The sequence below is a fragment of the Galendromus occidentalis genome, unplaced genomic scaffold (assembly GCF_000255335.2).
Source record: "Galendromus occidentalis unplaced genomic scaffold, Mocc_1.1 scf7180000077463, whole genome shotgun sequence".
NCBI lineage: Eukaryota > Metazoa > Arthropoda > Arachnida > Mesostigmata > Phytoseiidae > Galendromus > Galendromus occidentalis.
The window spans coordinates 415,484-434,197 of record NW_003805451.1 but is presented as its reverse complement, the minus strand read 5'-3'; the positions used below and the strand labels follow the sequence as shown (position 1 = coordinate 434,197).

General features: G+C 51.4%; 3 protein-coding genes across 3 annotated transcripts; 1 reads left to right on the top strand and 2 right to left on the bottom strand.

The window, feature by feature from the left end:
• The first annotated feature begins 2,722 nt into the window (after positions 1–2,722).
• On the top strand, positions 2,723–6,341 carry LOC100901209 (stearoyl-CoA desaturase 5). Its single transcript, XM_003744231.1, has 7 exons — positions 2,723–2,780; positions 4,028–4,266; positions 4,655–4,731; positions 5,047–5,306; positions 5,416–5,601; positions 5,722–5,832; positions 5,989–6,341. Exons 1-7 carry the CDS (start codon positions 2,770–2,772, stop codon positions 6,176–6,178), a joined length of 1,074 nt encoding a protein of 357 aa, XP_003744279.1. The 5' UTR covers positions 2,723–2,769; the 3' UTR covers positions 6,179–6,341.
• Positions 6,342–6,599: 258 nt separating this feature from the next.
• Positions 6,600–18,689, bottom strand: LOC100905485 (RIPOR family member 3). The gene is made up of 7 exons (XM_003744261.2): positions 18,681–18,689; positions 12,285–12,449; positions 9,004–9,094; positions 8,235–8,894; positions 8,045–8,132; positions 7,672–7,881; positions 6,600–7,044 (listed from the first exon to the last, which is right to left on the bottom strand). The coding sequence occupies exons 2-7, from the start codon at positions 12,445–12,447 to the stop codon at positions 6,877–6,879; spliced, it is 1,380 nt and encodes a 459-aa protein (XP_003744309.1). The 5' UTR covers positions 12,448–12,449; positions 18,681–18,689; the 3' UTR covers positions 6,600–6,876.
• LOC100900928 (peroxisomal biogenesis factor 19) lies at positions 9,326–10,516 on the bottom strand. The gene has a single exon (XM_003744229.2). It carries the CDS (start codon positions 10,295–10,297, stop codon positions 9,668–9,670), a length of 630 nt encoding a protein of 209 aa, XP_003744277.1. The 5' UTR covers positions 10,298–10,516; the 3' UTR covers positions 9,326–9,667.
• Positions 18,690–18,714: the final 25 nt, after the last annotated feature.

Here is an 18,714-nt window from a genome sequence, read left to right as displayed (position 1 = left end):
CTACAGAGGGAAGTTGCTCCTTCACATAGAGCTTAAGGAAGCTCCATGAAATCAGATTAGGCTGCGCGTCGGTTTCTCGGGATAACATGCTTCCGCAGACTCGCCTCCAGCGCCAGGAACCATGTCTGGAACAGTTGAAGAGTTCTCCGAGATTTCCACTGGGACACCGATAGAGTTTAATCGATACGAGTACAGGAGATATGAGTTTCGCCTCGAGGAATCACGTGACATTCTCGGACAAGTTCTGCTGCGGAAGACTTGCATGCGAAATTCCGCCACAGAAAACGAGCGCTTCTGAGAAATTATTTGCCCAAGCGGCTGGGATCGCTGATGCGTTTCCGATCTTCGCTAGCCGAATCTCAGATATGCTGACTCCGGAAAGTCGTCCATGTTGACGTGAGCCGTAGACTGGGTGCCGTACACGTCCTCTTGATAAGAAGTGTCCTCGAGAAGAAGGCAAGATCCGGGAGGCCGATCATAAACTGCGCGGCGGAATATAGGAAATATACACAAGTTCTTCTCCGCCCAACGAATGTCCTATCGGGAGATCGAGAATGAGATTTTCATGCTCCCAACAGGAATTATTACGGAGATTCGATACCCTAGCTCCATCCTGGGGTCGAAATCATCATTGCATTTCCCCTCTTCCGGATATCTGCCTGCCGACCAGAAGTCGGCTTTTGTCGGTGAAGGTCTCCGTTGTCATCGGCGCCTTCGCGAGCAGCCTTGAATCGGTCAATGCCTGGTGGCTGAAGCGAGAATCTGGAAGTTCAGGGTGAGCGAAAGCGCTCCCGCGTTCCGGTGGTGACTTCCTCTTTTCATAGTAGCTTTTATCGGAATTCCGTTTCACGTCCGTCGAATACGTGCGCGTACGATCGAGCTCGATCCGACCCCATCAACCGGTAGACTTTGATGAGTCAACGGATACCGGAACTGCTTCTCGGGAGGTACGGGTGTGAGGCTTCGCGAGTCGGGAGCAGTCGTCTCTGTTGAGAGTCCCCGAGCGCGCGCCGCTAGCTCATTCCCCTCATCGGTCAATATCGGTCTCGGTCTCGGGCCGTCCACGTCTTGGTGAATCCGTAGGATATGTTCCCGAATCCCTCCTCGTCATTGATGAGTTGACAAGCTCTGGCCAGCAAAACAATTATCGCCTTCTGTAAGCACATAGACAGAAATCAGAATTTTCGGCGTTTCCCATCGGTTCTCGCCAAGGCTCCGGTAATTTCGCTCCAGTCTCAGACGGAATTCTCTCGTTTACTCTCCTTGTTGTGCAGCCCCATAGGTCCGAAAGGGGCCGCTCGGCTCTTCGGTGTGCGTAGCCGGAGCGTCACATCTAGCTGGGTGAGCAATAACCTCATGAAGTTCTTCGCGACGCGGAGCGGGAAGCAACACTCGGAACCGACACATGAAAGCCCTCCTCAGCTGATCGTTCAGCCCTGACCGTGGTGGCGTTCTCTTGACCGTGAGCGATTTTCTGCTGGAACCGCTAATCGAACGTCACATGTCTGAAAGAAGCGCGGAAAATCAAGATCCAGACCGTCGCGCGCGATACTGACGGATCCGGAAAAAACGTCCCGGGAACGTTATTGTTTTATGCTCTCGCAACCTCGCTTCCCTTATCCCGAAAATATGACCGCTCCGGCTGTCTGCCCCACCTGACCGAGCCGAGTGAGCCTCCATTGAAACCAATCGGGGTTTCCTTTGAATCTCCAGCTGATTCTCGAATTCATCCTTCCGCTGAGGTGTCTGCTCGAAGGTGCGGAGGAGCCACGAAATCTGTCCTACTGCTTGCGGTTTTACTGAGAAGACTCCGCATGAAACTGCATCAAATCGCCGCTGCACCCTGCATGAAAATATATCGCGAAAATATATTATGTATATCGCTCTCGATCGACCCTTCAGGCTACCTTCCCGTCTCTGCCCGAAGGGGAATATTCACCGATATTCTCTTCGGGAACCGCTCCCGGGAGTGAAAATTATATCCCAGACTCCCCGTGATCCTCACGGTGAGCCCACGCGTCGCGGTGCGTGAGACCCAAGAGTCTCTCGGGTTCGCTCGTAATCAAGCTCTGGGATCGATCGAGGAGACGTCGGACTTTCTGGCGGTCGCCATGAAAACTCCAAGTACGGCGAATGGGGGTCCCCCCGGAGGCTTCGAAGAATCGACAGCGGGTCCCGAACATCAGAACAAGCAAATAATTGGATCGAGCTTCTCAGTCAGAAGACAGAATGGGTTTCGCTTCAAGTCCCTGACCGGAGACGAATCGCAAAGCGAGCAACTATCGTATAGCCTGACACGCGAGTGCTTCATTGGGATGAGCGCCGGAAGAATCGACTCGATTGTCTAATAGGAATCCATTAGCTCGCTTCTAAGCGCCGCGTCCCGACCCCTTCGACCAGAAGCTGAGAAGAACCTCGATACGTTGTGACTCGAACGCGGTGGGCGAGCCAACCCAACCACCTCCACCGAGCGCCTCGATGTTCTCCGAGGCGGACGAAGATGACGCAGGGTTCAGCCCCTCGGATCGGAGCCCCAACGAGGTTTCAGTCGTGGGCGAGGGCAATCCAAGCAAACTTGAGCGTCTTTCCGTAGGCTTCAGAACGTCGCGACCTGGGCGGTGAGTAAGAGCGGTGAAAGTGCGCCTGGTCCTTGCCAAACGGTGGAGGGTTAGCGTCTCGACCTTCCAGGCGAGGGGTTCCCGTATAAGATGATGAACCTTGGACGTTGAATTGTTGTGCATTCGTCAGTGAGGATCCACAGGTTTCAATATGGTTGTAAAGTAAGCATCCTCAAGTGTTCTTTCCTGCATGTTTCTCTGTCTGCTCTGAAATGTTCCTCAAGGGATGGACCCCCACCAGAATTTCTGCAGCGAAGCATCTGCTGGACGCGACGTCTTCAAGCTCGCCCGTGCACTTGTGGGTGGTTGATAGCGAGCGAGGCTTCTGCGGTTTGGATTTTCGCCTGGGGAAACCTCTGAACGAAGAGATCAAAACAGAGCTCGTGGTCAGAAGAGCAACCGTGACAGGAGACGCCGGATGCCCGAAATTCCGGCTGGGAGGACAGAGTTCGTGCGTCTCTGGGTGATTGCCGTGTCTGGACGTGCCCGAGTCGAGTTCGCAAGAATCACGGAGCGTTTGATTCCCTCAGCGGGGTGCTTCCCAGTGCGGCCCGAGACACTCGGATAGTCGCCAAGTTCACGAGCCTCAGCGTTCCTCCCTCTTGAGCGCGATCTTCATAGCGTCAGGCTCCCGATCGACCCAAGGGAGCGAGTTCAATTACCGGGAGTGCTCCATGGACTTATTTGGCCGGAGGGAATCGAGGCAACAAATTTTCAGAATGAAGCGGACTTATCCTGGATAAGCTCTCCATACCTACGGGGTGAATTCCGTGGGGGAGAAATATTTCCTCGAATTGCCCTAGGCTGTCCGTCTCGCGATCGCTCGACTCATTCATCTAGCTATCAGTGGCTCCCGGACGAAGATGGACAGCGGACGAGCTCCGCGAGTGACTGACTGACTGAGAGTCTAGGTCTCTTTCACGGGTGAAAAGCTTTTCCGCTGTATTTCCACGTCTCTAACCCAATACTAACCCGTGTGAGGGCCGACGACTATGAACAAAAAAGTACCCACTGAGGCACTGAGGCGTGAGCTCCCGGAGCTGACCGGCATGGAAAGTCGATAGCTTGTCTTTCTCGTGGTCATGTCACTGCTGTCTAGTCTATCGCTCATTCCACATTGGTGCTTTCGCGTCGACCGCTCAATCCCGTTTGTGGTAATGAATTCCTCGGGTTGAAAGGAAGCGCAGTGCCAAAAAGCCCAAAAAAGGTGATCGTGAGACGAGTGCGTTAACGGGATAGAATGGTGTTGAAAATTAGGTGCGCTCTCTGCTGGTGCTCGTGAGCTTATCGGTTCCGGAAGTTCGCATGTTGGCTCGATCCTGGAGTCTGCCCGCTATCATGCGAGGCATACCTCCAGATTCGGTGACATTCTGCTCGGACGGCGAATTTGATTGTCCTTTCTCCCACAGATTCGACGCCTTCACCGGTCAACTCCACAAGAAGAAGCTCGATACTTCCGCTGATTCCCGAGACGAAGAAGTCAAGTCGAAAAAGTTCTCCCAAACCGAGCAGCCGTCGGAGAACTTCGAGACCTGGAGCTGGAACAATGTTGTCTGGGCCAACGTTTGGAAGCTTGGCTTGCTACACATTTTCGCCCTCTGGGGGATCACTGTATGGGGTGAACTCAAATGGCAAACCCACATTTTCGGTAAGTGACTCTCATGAAGAGTTCCCGACTATTGGTTCTCCACCGAGGATTCGCCGGCTCCAGGAGTGGAAATGCCCTTGCACTTGCTTTCTCCGGGCCGTCGTATTCTTAAAGTAAATGTTCCGTCGGGCGCCGATCGCGTCACTGACGAGTTTCCGAGCGGAGTCAGAATACAGAGACGATTCAAGAAAATCTAGGAGGAGGTCGGAAGCGTTTCTTCCCCTGTGGGATTTCCGAAGATTTAGCTTTCCGGAATGGAGAGGTGTCGCCCGTTTTGGCAGATTATCTCGTAACGGTCGCCTTGACTCGTCAGTGTTCGGTAGCTGAGTGCTCAAGGCGAAGACGAGCGCTAATGACACTTGTTCTAATGTCACCCTTCCGTCTCCAGGATTGATCTGGCTTCAACTGTCTGGTCTGTCGGTCACAATGGGCGCCCACAGACTCTGGTGTCATCGCTCATACAAGGTATGCGTCATATATCCGATCATAAATGACTCCGAGACGACAGGTCCCGTGAACGGCCTTCGCCTGAATCGGAGAAGGAACAGAAAAGAAAAACCGCCGCTGAAGAGTCTCAGCAACGATTCCGCTTTTCGTGACGATTCAAAGACGCGGCTCGATGAAGAATCACCCCTTCCGTGTTCCTCTCGACTTTTCTTTATCTGTTTGTCCCCATGGATAACCTTGAGAGAGCGAGTTCAAGGAAATACAGAAGCCGTATGTGACCCCTTTTGGAGTGATTGATCGGAATCGAATTCAATGGGCTGTCCGTGTTTCCAGGCCAAGCTACCGCTCCGAGCTGCTCTCATGTTGACGAACTGCATCGCCGCCCAAAACGACCTCTACGAGTGGGTCAGGGACCACCGGGTGCATCACAAGTACTCAGACACCAATGCCGACCCACACAACATCAACAGGGGTCTCTTCTTCTCGCACATGGGCTGGCTCCTGGTGAAGAAGCACCCAGATGTCATCAAATTCGGGAACCGTCTCGATTGCTCCGACGTCATCGCTGATCCCGTTGTGCGCTTCCAACGGAAGTGAGTTCATTTTCAGGTCTTACGCTCGAGGTTGCCGATTGCTCATCGGAGTCAATCAGATTCGAAAGACTGATATCTGTTCCGGGTTTCATTGTGATTGTTCTTGCAGATATTACGGCTGGTTGGTGATGTTCTTCGCCTTCCTGATTCCCACCTACGTGCCACACTTGCTGTGGGGTGAGTCCTTGAAAGTTGCTTTCCTGGTCCCGACGTGCCTTCGTCTGATAGCGTCTCTTCACTTCACGTGGTCCGTCAACTCATGGGCGCACTACTTCGGAGACAAGCCCTTCGACAGGTAATGATTTGAATGCAGGTTCATCCCATCAGGCAAATGCTTTCGATGAGCGATGTACATATATTATTAGTGGAGCGGATTGATTCCCGCCTCTGAGTTGACGCTTCTACCCATTTCCAGCGAGATGAAACCCACGGAGACCACTCTCGTTTCCTTCTGGGCTGTCGGAGAAGGATTCCACAACTTCCACCACGTTTTTCCTTTCGATTACTCTTGCTCCGAACTGGGATGGTGAGTTCCGAGTTCCGTTACTTAGTGAGCAAATGATAGTTGCTACTCATCATGGGATTCACCTATCAATTATGAATAGCAAGTGATTCCCGCCAGGGAATTCCATTTCCGAGATGCTCGTTCGGTTCGTAACCTTCGAATCCTTCCACTTCTCAGGTTTATGAATACATCTACTATGTTGATCGACTTCATGGCTTTGATCGGACAAGCCTACGACAGAAAATCAGTCTCGAAAGAGACGATCTTGAAGAAAAAACTGGCTACCGGTGACGGAACTAGGCTGCCCGCTTCAATAAAGGAAATCAGGACACTCGCCCGGGAGCCCATCGAGCCAATCAGGGGCTAGGCAAAGAACTTACTTAGGGAACAGCCTTATGCTCAAGATCCTCGTCCGAGATCTTGTGAAGCATTGAGGAGAACGTATGCAAGATGTTTGAATGTGTAGATGCATGTGAAAGAGTCCTACTTTATGTTTTATTCGTTAAGTCAATCAATAAAGCGAGAGAACCATATAGACTTTCTGAACTCCTTCCTAGAGCGTCACGCAAAAGTGTCTTCTGCATCAGGGTGACGCTCGGATGTTTCAACCACGAGTGACGGAAGCCCACACCACTTCTCAGCGTCGGGCGTATTGCATAGCTCCGTTGCCCGAGGGATGAGGGAAAGTTCTCGGAATATTCATTTGCGCACAGCAGATATTCGAACAAGCGAGTGCACATGGCGGCTTCAGAGGGAGGTCAGGAAATGAATCCAGTAATCGTTTCATGAACAGGTGTACAAACTTTTTATTTAGCGAACAACGTTCCTTCTTCGAATCGTTTCATCTCCGCTGACATTTATCAATGGATGGACTAGAAACTTATTATCAATCTTTCACTTAAAGTAATATCGCTATCTTCTTGTTATTGGGGCCATTTGAAGTCATTACAGGAGATACTGGAACTCTTACACGTGTGCCTGCCGTCCAATCAAACTACATAAAGTACAATATTTTGTCTTCCTAATCCACGTGGAAGACGGGAACCATGTAGGTCTGGATCAGGTTCAAAGCCGGTACGATATCGTGTTCGACTCGTACCCGTTAATGATTCGAGTGTCTCGTCTGGTGTCCGTGTAGACTGGTTGGGGGTCGGCGCTGGGCGGTCGTAGGTAGGGATTGAATGCTTGCGGATGCCCGTTCAAGGTTTGCCATCCCTCATTCGGCTTTCGTCTCTGAAAATGGAAAGGTTTCTAGACTCGATCGAATTCTGTCGTTTTAAGCACTCCAAATACTCGAAGCGGACACCGCGAAAGCCGTTTCGAAAGAGTTCAGCGGTTGAGCATCACGGCTTCGGTGGTAGTCCGGCGCTCGTACCACTAGAACTGATTTGCTCCCAAGGACATAGAACCCTCGTGACCATGACCCTTGTCAACAGGGTTCCTCCTCACTCTGAAGCCTGTTCGTCATTCGATGAACGAAAGCTCAAGGAACCACGAGTGATCGAGGAATTTCTGAGGAACCCTAGAATACCCCCACCTATTCTGCTCAACGGGAGCGGATGATCGTGATACCCGCAGAGGTATCTTATACTAGATGATTTCGAGACCCCGTCTCCGGGATCTTCCACGACTTAGATCTCCGAAAGATAAACAAGACTGGAAAATGATTTCGCCGCTCCCAAGTCGGGAGCCAAGAATGTCGACTCAACGTCTCTTTTCGCCCAGCCCTGTTGAGGCCACACCGGGACCGTTAATCGAATAATCAGAATTCACCGATATCGGTGCTCCGAAGCGACCTCGAGTTTATTCTTCCCGGGGATGATTTTCGAGAGAACTTCTCGGATCTAAATGGCCACTCACCGCCCAGCTGTTTCCGTTGGGTATCAACGGAGAATTGTTTCTGGAATGATGTGTGTGATGGAGGTGATGATCGTCGTCTTGATCGTCGAGGAACGAGAATGCTTCCAACGCGTCTTCGACTCCCCGCATCGACCCGGCAGATGAGTCTGTTCCCGCTCGGGAAACTACAGGAGACTTGCTCGCGTATCCGCTCGACGGCGGGGTTGGCGGCTGCGGAACAGAAAAATTCGGTGAACAGAAAGAAGACGGTGAACCCTCTCCGGAGAACAGAAGACACGGTGCGGATATCCTATGCGGTCTGGCCACCCAAATGTCAGAGAATATTCGTATCATCACATGAATAGCAACTACGAGACTAGCCGTTCAAACTTACAAGTCCGCTTTGGTTGATCAGATAAGCTGATACGGGTTGATGCTTCTTCGATATAGTGTCATTGGCTTCTTCTGCCCCGTGCAGAGGACTGAAGAGAAAAAGTTGAGCGATAAGTTTCGGAATCCTCTCATCGATTCTCGAGAGCATAAGAAGATGGTTGGCTCCGGGTCAGGGAATCCGATGAACTTACTTCCAGACGACCACGAGCTCGAGTTGCAGCGACCCACTGGTCCCGAACTTCACATTCATCATCTGGGCTTGAGCTCGCATGAGTTTCACAACGTCGCAATTCCTCTCGCCGAGCTGCACCGAACGTCCGAGACCCTTCAGCTCGACAGCTTTGATGCGGAGATCGTACCACGGGTTTATCCGGAAAATGTTCTCTCTGTTTTCCCATAACTGGTTCTGAGACTTTTCTACTTTCCCCCTCGATTTCCATTTCTTGTCGCCGTGCCGCAACGTTATCAGAAATTGGTCTCCGGGACAGACTCGCGCGAAGCCTTGGATGCAGCTTATCTGAAGATGCAGACTTCCCATGCATTCGGTCTCGAGCTGCGACTCGATGAGTTTCATGGTCATCTCGCATTCCCGATAGGTATTCCGGACCCCTTTCAACGCCTTCTCTCTCGTTCGACCCAATGACGAGGTGACGAAGGCTCTGCCCATCTCTGTAGCCCCGTCCCGAAGACGTAATTGGACCATATACCGTTCCCGCATGCGGGCAACTTTCTCGTACTGGGTCTGGAGCCTCTGCAGGTACTGGGAGGCGACATAACTGATTTCCGGTGCGCGGCCTCTCGATGACATCTCAGCATTTCGGATGTCTTCGCTCGTGACCTCGATGCAGTCCCTATAGAAAATTGAAATAACTTTTCAACGTCATTGCCCCACTGTTCTGTTCTTCGAGAAGTTTGGTCCGACAGACGACCTGAGTGAATTACGAGGAAATAGGTACTCACAGGAGTCCATCGAGGATGGCTTCAAAAAGCTCTGTGGTTCGTTCCGGGTGTGGAATGAGTTTGTTGTGAGATTTTCCGATCGTTCCGCTACCTGGAAAACACAGGCAAAATTGTTTCCTGTAGTCAAGCTTCGAAGCGAGAGGGAAAAAGACGTTCTTTTTTCTGGGAATCCAATCCGCTTTGTGACTCTCTTGCCGTGACCGAGTGTTTCTCCGCTGGAACCTCCGCTGCACGACTTCTATACCGAAAACGAAGCAAGGAGATGATATCTGAAAGCTATCGGGAGCCGATCACTCTCAGGTTGAAGCAAAGCGCATGTTACTCTTGTTTCAGAATAGTCTCTTTTTATTTCTCACAACAACGCTCGTCATGGTAGATCTTCTAGAAAAATTCAAACTTGTAGCTTATCACCGCTGTGGGATTAACATGAAAGACGCGAGTAATCGGCTACGCGGCCGCTTTCAGCATTCTCGCCATAGACGAAATGAGGAAGTCTCAGGTCACAGGGGTTATTGTTGCGCACATTCCGGAGGCATCGCATCTGTTCCGTCTCCGAACCCGGGGATGTCCATCCCTGGCTGTTTACATAATAGTTCCGCCGGAAGATCTCCGAGAGCTTGCATCTTACTGAGCAACTCGAGGATGCGGCGTTGTCTGTCTGCCTTCACTTTCTTTCGAGTCCGTCGTCCTTCTCGCTGTCATACTCCTCGATAATTTGCTTCACCAGGGCGTTCTGCGATTCAACTTTCGCCAGTTCATCTTCGGAGAGTTTCTCGCGATTCTCGTCGATCCACTTCGGTAAACTATCGTGGATGTCCTTCAGACCTGGATACAGAAGGCTCTTGGTCAGCACCTCATCGAGTCCATGGGATAACATGTCTCCGAGCGGTTCTGCTCCATCGACGTTCATGTTCTTGAAGACGTCACTGAGGAAATCCTCGGGGTTGAATTCGCCGCCTTGCTCTTGGAATCGGTCGAGTGACTTCGTGAAGAGCCCCAGCGTTTCCTGCATGGCTTTGGCCAACTCGGAATCTTCGCCGGCATTCTCGGCGTTCAGCATCGGATTCCCCTTCATGAACGTACTGAGAGATTCCCGCATCTGATCGATGTTCAGTCCGAACGCGGCCGGGTTGTCGGTGAGATCTGCTGCTGATGCTGCCGCCGCGGACGACTCCGCTGCACTCGCTTGCGCGACCTTCTGCGATTCACTTTCCTTCTGAGCGTCGAATTCGTTGAGGGCTGAATCCAGCAGATTATCCAATTCGGAGTCGACTTCTGGTTTGCTCTCAGCCATCGTGGTTCACCGGTGCGACCAAGGAATTGGCCGGAATTCGGAAAGTAGAATATTTCGACACGATCACCGAAGGCTCGCACACTGCTCCGAGTTCACAGTTGAGATGATGGACGGGGTTTCGTGCGTCGAATAGTTCGCGGAAAAGTGAGTTTCCTCCTTTCGAACTGCAGAGGCAGACTATCTCCGGCTCGGTGCCCGACGACGATGGAGGAAACCTGCTGCTATGATTGTGGTGACCGAGGAAGGCGCCACTAGCGCTCTTCGGTGGATGAATGCGTTGCGGATTGCTGTGGGCGGTCGAGAATCGCCACCGACTTCGGTACAGGTATATTCTGGACGGAATCGACCTGAATATCGCTTCTCCGAGCTTTCACGACTGACGGGAATGATGCCAAATCTTGGGAACCTTATTTTTCACGTTCGGAGTGCACAGACGCTGGGCTCTAGCCCACAATCGTCACTATTCTGCTCCAGAAGATCAAATGCACGGGGACGCGGATAGCATTTGAGATGATTTCCGAAACCGCCTTAAGAGTACTTCGGCTCGAGCTTCGGAGTCGTCACCTGTCTCTTTCTTAGGGGAGGGATTTTCGGAGAGGGCAGATTTAAAGGCTACTAGCAGGTGATCTTTCCTGATGGGCGAGTCAGCCGGGGTAGGAATTCCGAGCTCTCACAGACTCCTCGGGGTTAAGATATGATTTTGCAGGGGGGTCGAAAGGCCGGACCCCAAGGAAGCTTGGACCTTCGGTGTGATCTTTTTCAACAACCCGCGATAACTTTCTTCTCTTCTGAATGGGTATTTCTCTGATGGGCTCCAATTGCTCGACGCAGTCAGAGTTCTCATGTATCTAAGCTCTACGAGGGACAGATCGGGGCGATCGGTGGATGCAAGAAGACGATCATGGCGCGGTATCCGAGACGAGGGAGAGGAAGTCTCGAGGTTCCCACAGCACCGCGTGAGTCACTCTCCGTGGGGTGCATCGAAGTCATCCAGTCTTGCTTCAGCGAATTGGAGACGGGGAAAACTTCGATCAGCAAAACGGTCCTGAACTCGGAAGGATAGCGTCTATCCATTGTGAATCAAAGTAGACCCGGTGAATAACGAAAAAGGTCTCGCGAGGCTGTACCGAGGGGCTAGCTCGGTTTTCACTGAGTGAGACTCGGACCGGATCCGACAGAGAATTATTGATTCGAATCGAACCACATTTTCCTCTTGCTAGATCAATTCGATCGGGTTTTTCAAATGTTCGAAACATGAATCCGATTCTGAAAGCGATTTCCGTAACACTGAGGAGTGCCTATCCTGGGGCAATACCTCCCACTGTTAGATTCGTTATTTTTCCCTGCCAATATCTATAAGTCATGTAACTGCTTCTTCTATCTGACAGTCCCCAAGTTAGAAAGGACTGTCTGCTTTTCCGTGAAACATACCGCACGATCGCGCCTTCAACATACGTGGAGTGAAAATCCAGAGCATTTTCCGTCGCACCCAGATGTCTCCCTAACAACGAACTACATAGCACTCGAGAATCGCGCGGCGTGAATTAATCCATCCGGCCGCCGGTCAGACGTCTACATCATTGCGTATATACTACGAATTCCCTTTTCATCTCTTTCTCTTCCGCGACCAGTCTACGGAGCCACGATCTTCTCATCGTGACCATTGGAGGTGACGTAGGACCTTTTTGAAAGGGCTCAAGAATCCGCGACGAATCTCGCGGATCCTCAATTCTCCTCGCGGGTTTCCGATTGGCAGTTCGAGTTTGCCAGAATCCGCATTGAGACTGTCAACCCAGTTGATGGGAAGAGCGCGTAATTTCTACGAAGCGTGGGATAGATTGGCCGTATTGGAAAGAATGAGCGACGCCTGCTGGAAATGCATAGACCGCTCCGTCGCGACTCGGGCACCTAGACATCCCGGAGGATGGTGAGAGCATGTCCTCCACACAACGATCTCTCACAAAGAAACAGGGAACCACTCACTCACCTTCTTCATAGTTGCTCTTCAGAGATAATGACGATGCGAATGATTTCGATCGCAACAGTGAAGACCCGCCGAGCGAAAGACCCTGGGCTCGGCCCGCGGTCCCAACTTGCACTCCATCGTAGAGTCCGCTGAGCCGGTTGGCGCTCTGACTCCGAATCGACATGCCTGAAGAAAATTAGATGGTTCGAATTAGGAGTTTGCGGTATCGGAATTCGAGATCTACGATTAGGGGGGAATTTCAGCTCGAAAGGGACCAGCGATGATCCCGAAAGTCAAGGTCAAAGGGTTCGGTAGCTCCATCGCTTCGACATTACACGTCGCCGCTCAGTCATCATCGCGATAACAGAGGCCTCCTCCCGATGTGTCGTCATCTGCCGACTGCTCTCTGGATTGGTTGCCGATTCCGAATTTTCTCTTTTACAAGCCAGGAGGAAGAATCGTTGCAGGCATCGCGAAATCATCGACGTCATGACTAATATTCCCGGCTCCGCTACCTGTAGTCAATCACAGGGACAGAGTCAGACACAGCCGCTCACTCGCGGACACATGGTCACATGCCTCACCTAGATGATGTGGAACAATTGAACCATACTAGGTGGTGGAGAACCAGCGAGACAGCTGCGCAACCAGTCGATTCCATAGCCGTCGGCCAGCCACCGTTTTCGTGCTTAGCTCACTGTTCCCGAAAGCCGAGTGACGCGCGTCTCTGACCTTTCGATTTTGTCGAACGAGGCGGCATTCCATCATAACCGATGAGGCTAATACGAGTCACGGGAGCGGAATCCGCAGGGAACTTCACAGAGTTTCAGCACCCGACTAAAAGACCCTTTACCCTCAACTCTAGAATCGGGCAGCGCGGGTTCCCATAGAAAGCTTCGGGACGGAATGAAAATCATCAATCACAAGCCTCGGTCCCGTGAAAGGATCCAATCGCTCCGTGACTTCCTCATTAAATTGCTGCGCGATCAATGAACACCTTCAATAACGACTCGGTTGTAAGGACGATGCTCAGGGAAATTATGTTCATATTTCTAAATCACCGCACTGACAACAAGCGCCCTTAGGGGTCTAATGTTGCGGACCCGAGGTGTAACTGGTCGGATGTAATGATAGATACAAGCAGACACTTCCAGGAGTTTATTGCCGACGACGATTGTCTTTCCGGACACAAGGCCGGCGGCAGGATCCATGACGAAGTGCAAACAGTCGTCGGATCCGAAGAGCTGTAAATCGACTCGGTAGGAATCACTTATCAGGGAACACAAATACCAGAGAGGTCGACCTATTGTTGGGTATTCAGGACCGGCCGGTCGGTCGCTTCAGAGGCTCGCTCGAGACGGTCGAGGAATGCGGACGAGCTCCAAACAGTGACCGACGCTTGACCCTACCTCCGCACCGGAGCTCGAGCTTCGGCTTATGTTGCATTCGAAGAGAATTCCGATCCGCTTGCGACAGAAACGGCCCTATGACCAGATCAATTTGTTCAGCAAAGATGACGACTTGAGAAGTCATCATATACATTAAACACTAAATATTCCCCGAAAACTCAACCATCCAATACGACCTTGAAGGAGTGAAGGATCAGGGAATCTGATTCGCTCACGACAGGGTAGACGAAGGAAGAAAGATTAGCGAAGCCGCCGATTTCGATCCATCCGCTAAGATGAATGAGAAGATCCGCTTGAGGGAACGGTATGAAAACTGAGAGCTCGATTGAACAGGGATTCGGAATGGTGGAGATCGAAGACGGTCAGCTCGATCCCAGAAACTTGACCCCGAGGACTGTGTCGAGACGGGGACGCGAGTGGAAAGATTGCTATTCTTTACAACTCCGGAGCGATGGAGAAACGTCGATGGAAATAATCGAATCAGCTCATTGGGAGAATATAACCGTAATTCGACGAGATATAGGTACTTCAAAAAACCTGAACAGCAGGCTATATTAGCATGTTCCGATCTGATGGCGAGCGCATGTCGCTGTGAATTCGTATTCTGGATTCTATCGCAATAAAGGCGGCTCGAGCGCGGTTCCTTCCGTGAAAAATATCACGTCCGATCGGCATTGAACATCGTGGGAGATCCAGACTGTTCGGCTGTCTTCCTCCGACGCGCAAACAACGCCAAATTGAAAGCATCATCGCTCATTGACTGCAAGGTCTCCGATCATTTGAGAAGTGTCCTGCTCCGTGTTATCTTCTTCAAAGTATGTCTGCCTCTCAACCGGAATTCGGCTAGGGAACCCATAAGAGACTACAAAGTGACCTGGGAGAAAAATTCAACCGCTTCGAGATTTCGATAATTATCGACGGTATCCCTCAAGCAGTGTTTAACGACGAGAAGCTCGCATCCGGAGAGCCATTCGATTCTGTGAGCTGACAAAGCGCGTGACAATGATGAAACGACCACGTAATGCCAATAATACTCTCAGCCGTCAGCAAAGCTAACAAATTTACCACTGATTGGGCTGTTCCAACAGAGGTGGAGCTCGAGTCGCGCTCTATTATGGACAGTCAGCAGAACCGCCACCGCAAGATCGATTCCTCGCGAATTATTATCGAAGACCTCTGAAGCCGTACCGACGGACGGAGCGGAGTTCTCCTCGCGCGGTTGATATCGATTGAATACACACAGGGGGAATTTTCGGGAAAAATTATCGATGGAACTACCTGAAGAGTCATCCTTTCCCTTCTCTTTGACAGGATTCAATTCCTTGTCGAATTCGAAGACGGTCAGTTTCATAGCGAACGATCCGAGCACGATCACAACAATCTCACTGGTGTCGGCGACGGCGAGAACAAAAAGTGGTCGACAGTCAACCGTCTGAGGAGAGTAGCCTCTCTCTGTATTCTCCGAGAGTAACACTTTCACTTTGCCTCTCTTCTCGTGCTCTGACAGTCACCGTTCCAGCCAGACGCCGGCGTCGTCTGGGGAAATCGGACCATGGGAAGACGGAGCTGGATGGAGACACCGGCTGATAAGTCGCCGAGGTGAGATAAGATTCCGAGGACCGGTTTCAAGGTTCCTGTCGCCGCTCCAGTTTTCGACTTCTGACCCGGCGAGAATCTTGACAAGAAATCCGGCCGCCACCGCAAGCACACACTCTCGGTCGATGGGTCGATCGCTCACATCCACGCGGCGGGGATAAGTCCTCGCACAAGAAGAAGACGACGGCGGCGCTTGGTATTCAGATCAAACTCTGTGCATTGGATACGCCGCAGTACGGCGACGATGTCGACGTAGCCGAAGCTAGGCGAGGGCCGTTGTGGGCGGCCGAAAGAGTCGTGATGGAACGCCCGTTAGTCGGAATCGCATCATGACACTATTGAAGGCCGACAAGAGGCAAACGAAACGCGGGAGTTCTAGGCCCGAGTCACGGACTCCGAGAAACACCGCACAAGGTCACCCGCGATCCCGGTCATCCGTGATATGTAGAATCGGTATTCCGTTGATGAATTCTCCACCGTAACAGACGATAGACCCAGGAGCTCAGGCACGAAACACGCAAGGTGAACGCGAGAAAATTCACGAAAAAAACATAAATGGATTCATCGTCCCTCAGCCCCTAATGAGGTATGGAGAAGATCGATTGCTTTTTCGGAACGAGGCGCTTCGTTTTGTCCGCGATAATTTTCGACCAACATCTCTCGAAGATCCCGGAGCAAGGACGGATCCCTCCAGTCTCATCCTCAGCGAAAATTTCAGCTTCGCACTCGGTTCGTATGACTCACATGTCGATCGGAGTACGGCGTTCCTGATGAATCGTGCCCGCTGGACTCCTTAGGTCCATCGAACTTGTTCCGAGAATTTCAGATCTCGCGAACCTTCACCGTAGCCCCTACACCGTAGTCTCCGAACGGAGCTGCCATAGGCATCCGCTCCCCCAAAAATCAGCCCCGCAGACGCGCGGTTCCAGCCCAAGGCCAGGAGCATCATCGCGTCTTCGCGGCAAGAGGACATAACTCCATTAGACGGCGGTCGAGTCGTATCAGCCAAGATCTCTCTGAGTCATTAGAAAGCGCACAATCTTCTCATTCACCCCATCCATCCATTCATTCATTCGACTTCAGTATATTCTGGCTTATTGAATCATTCTCTACAACACCTTCTTCATATCCGTCTAATTAGTGGCACGGTTCCGCAACACGCCCCGACCTTGTCTGCGGGAAGTTTCCGGCGGCGCGTCGAGTAACTCTTTGTTCATGAAAAAAGTGGATCATCACCGCTATCTGTATTTCAGCTGCGCGACGGCATTCCAAGACGCAAAGAAAACAAATCTAAGGAACGTCTTCTTCTGACGTGGCCCGGTATGGACGCTCAGCGAGCGACAGAGAACGCCTTCGCACAATTATTATATCCACTTCTGCAGCGGAGCCCTGCATGGATGTCTCAGAATCAGATCTGAAACTATTCTGGAAATCCGGGATGGAGAATTGGGAGTCATTAAAACCTTCGTCGAGGAATCCACCGTCCTTACACGAGTCGCCTGAGTTATAGCTTCGGCACTCAATCAGAGCTTCGCCAGTCGTCAGCAGTTTCCACGTCTCGCCGCGGGTGTATTCCGTAGGCATTCCGGAGGAGCGTACATCAGGACACAGAAATTCCGCGAATAAGTGAAGGCGAGCAAGACTTCGATTCAATCTGCCTATATCAAGAATTCAATGATAACGAAAGCAAAGAGCGTCAACAATGTAGAGAATCTGAACGTCGCGGCTGGCAGCAAACACGCTTCGTTCACGGTGATTTACACCACTCCGACTAGAAACTCTCTGCGGTTGCTTTTTATGCCGTGAACTTCTCTGAGGTCCAAATTGGAGGCGTCTCCTAGCGCCAGCGAAGTCTTCATTCGGAAACGGACAGTCGCTACGGACGACAATTCTTGATGATAGTACGTGAATACAAGAATCTAAGTCGGGGGCGTAAGAAGGGGGAGGGGGGCTCTAAGGCGGTCCAAATATCGCCAGCTTCACACGATTGGTCCCCTGGATATATCACAGGCGCTCCATTTTCTCGGAGATGCCGTGAGCGAAAATCGATGGTCGAGAAGTCGCAAGTCTCAACGCGAGATTCGCGCGAGAGCGATCCCGGATGTCTCGAAGATTCGATGCAAATTGAGAGCGATCACAGATTTTTTTCAAACCCTCGCGTCATCACATGATGGATTTCCGCTCAAAGCGACACCGGCCATAAAATTCCTACGAGTATAATAGAATACGTGAGTTGAACACAGAGAGACTTTCGCGATCCATTCACTCTAACAGGGTCCTCTTGACATGATTTTACAACTCGGCTTTAGATAAGGTCAAGGGGAGAACTACGACATACTTTTCTGACAGTGGGACCTAATAGGTCATGAGAGGGGTCTTGTCAGAGAGACAGTGGGGAAGGAATAATTTCTTGTCCTTAAATCAGTCACTTGCTGCGATGTTTCCTCCGATGAGTACGCTGAGCGAGGCAGGGTGACGACATGATTAATAGTAGTAGGGATATGCTCGCGCTGCGTAATCTGCGGAACTCGCTAATTATCTTTAGCCCCGAAAACGATTCAAGAGAACAGAGTTCAACCCTGCGTCGTGAAATCCGAGGATTCCGAATATAGCCACCGAAAGAGCCTTCGCGTCATCGGGACTCCGTGTCGAAAACTCGGCGGTATATCGTATATTTCACTTTTCAAAACAGCCGAATCATCTCTTCTCGCGTCGTCGCCTACATGTAAGTCGTCGAATTCCACCGATTCTCACTCTGACGCTAGCTTCCGCCTAACTGCGTTTTTTTTTCCGATCGAAGCACGGCTCTGATGAACGGCTACTGGAAAGTGACGCCTGGGACAAAATTCATTCTTCAGCAAAATAACAGAATATACCACAGCCCACTCGGCTGGCACACGTGGGTCGCGCGGGAGACTCCCATGGGTCTACGTCCTTAGACAAAATGAGTACTTTCTTGCTCCCGAACGTGCGCGTGCGTTTCCCGATTTTGAACATGAACGACTCGCAAGTTCCCACCAAGAATCAGGGCAAGCGGAAGTGTTGTATCATCTCTCATTATTCCCGGGAGGCAATCTTGATCATCCTTCGGCCGACGATCCGAAGGTCATCAGGCTGAGTCACCCACTTTACGTCTGGTCTCTCCGGTATAGCGAGTGCCAGATTACAAAACTCGATATCGGGTTCGGACGCTCGGAGCGACCGATCGCATCGACAGAATAAAAACAAGCTAAACTCCACATACGAGCTGTTGCAGCCCCTGGGTCCTTCGTAGGTTCGCGCCAATGGAGCTAACGGACTAATCACCTAATGAGTTGAGTAGCCGAGCATTGTTGACAAACTTTACGCTGGGGAGTGATTCCGGTGCGCGAGGCTCGGAGCGAACTACCAAGTATTCAAGGAAACTGCTCACGTTTTCGTAGCGCGTCTAGGCACAGGTTCATCGC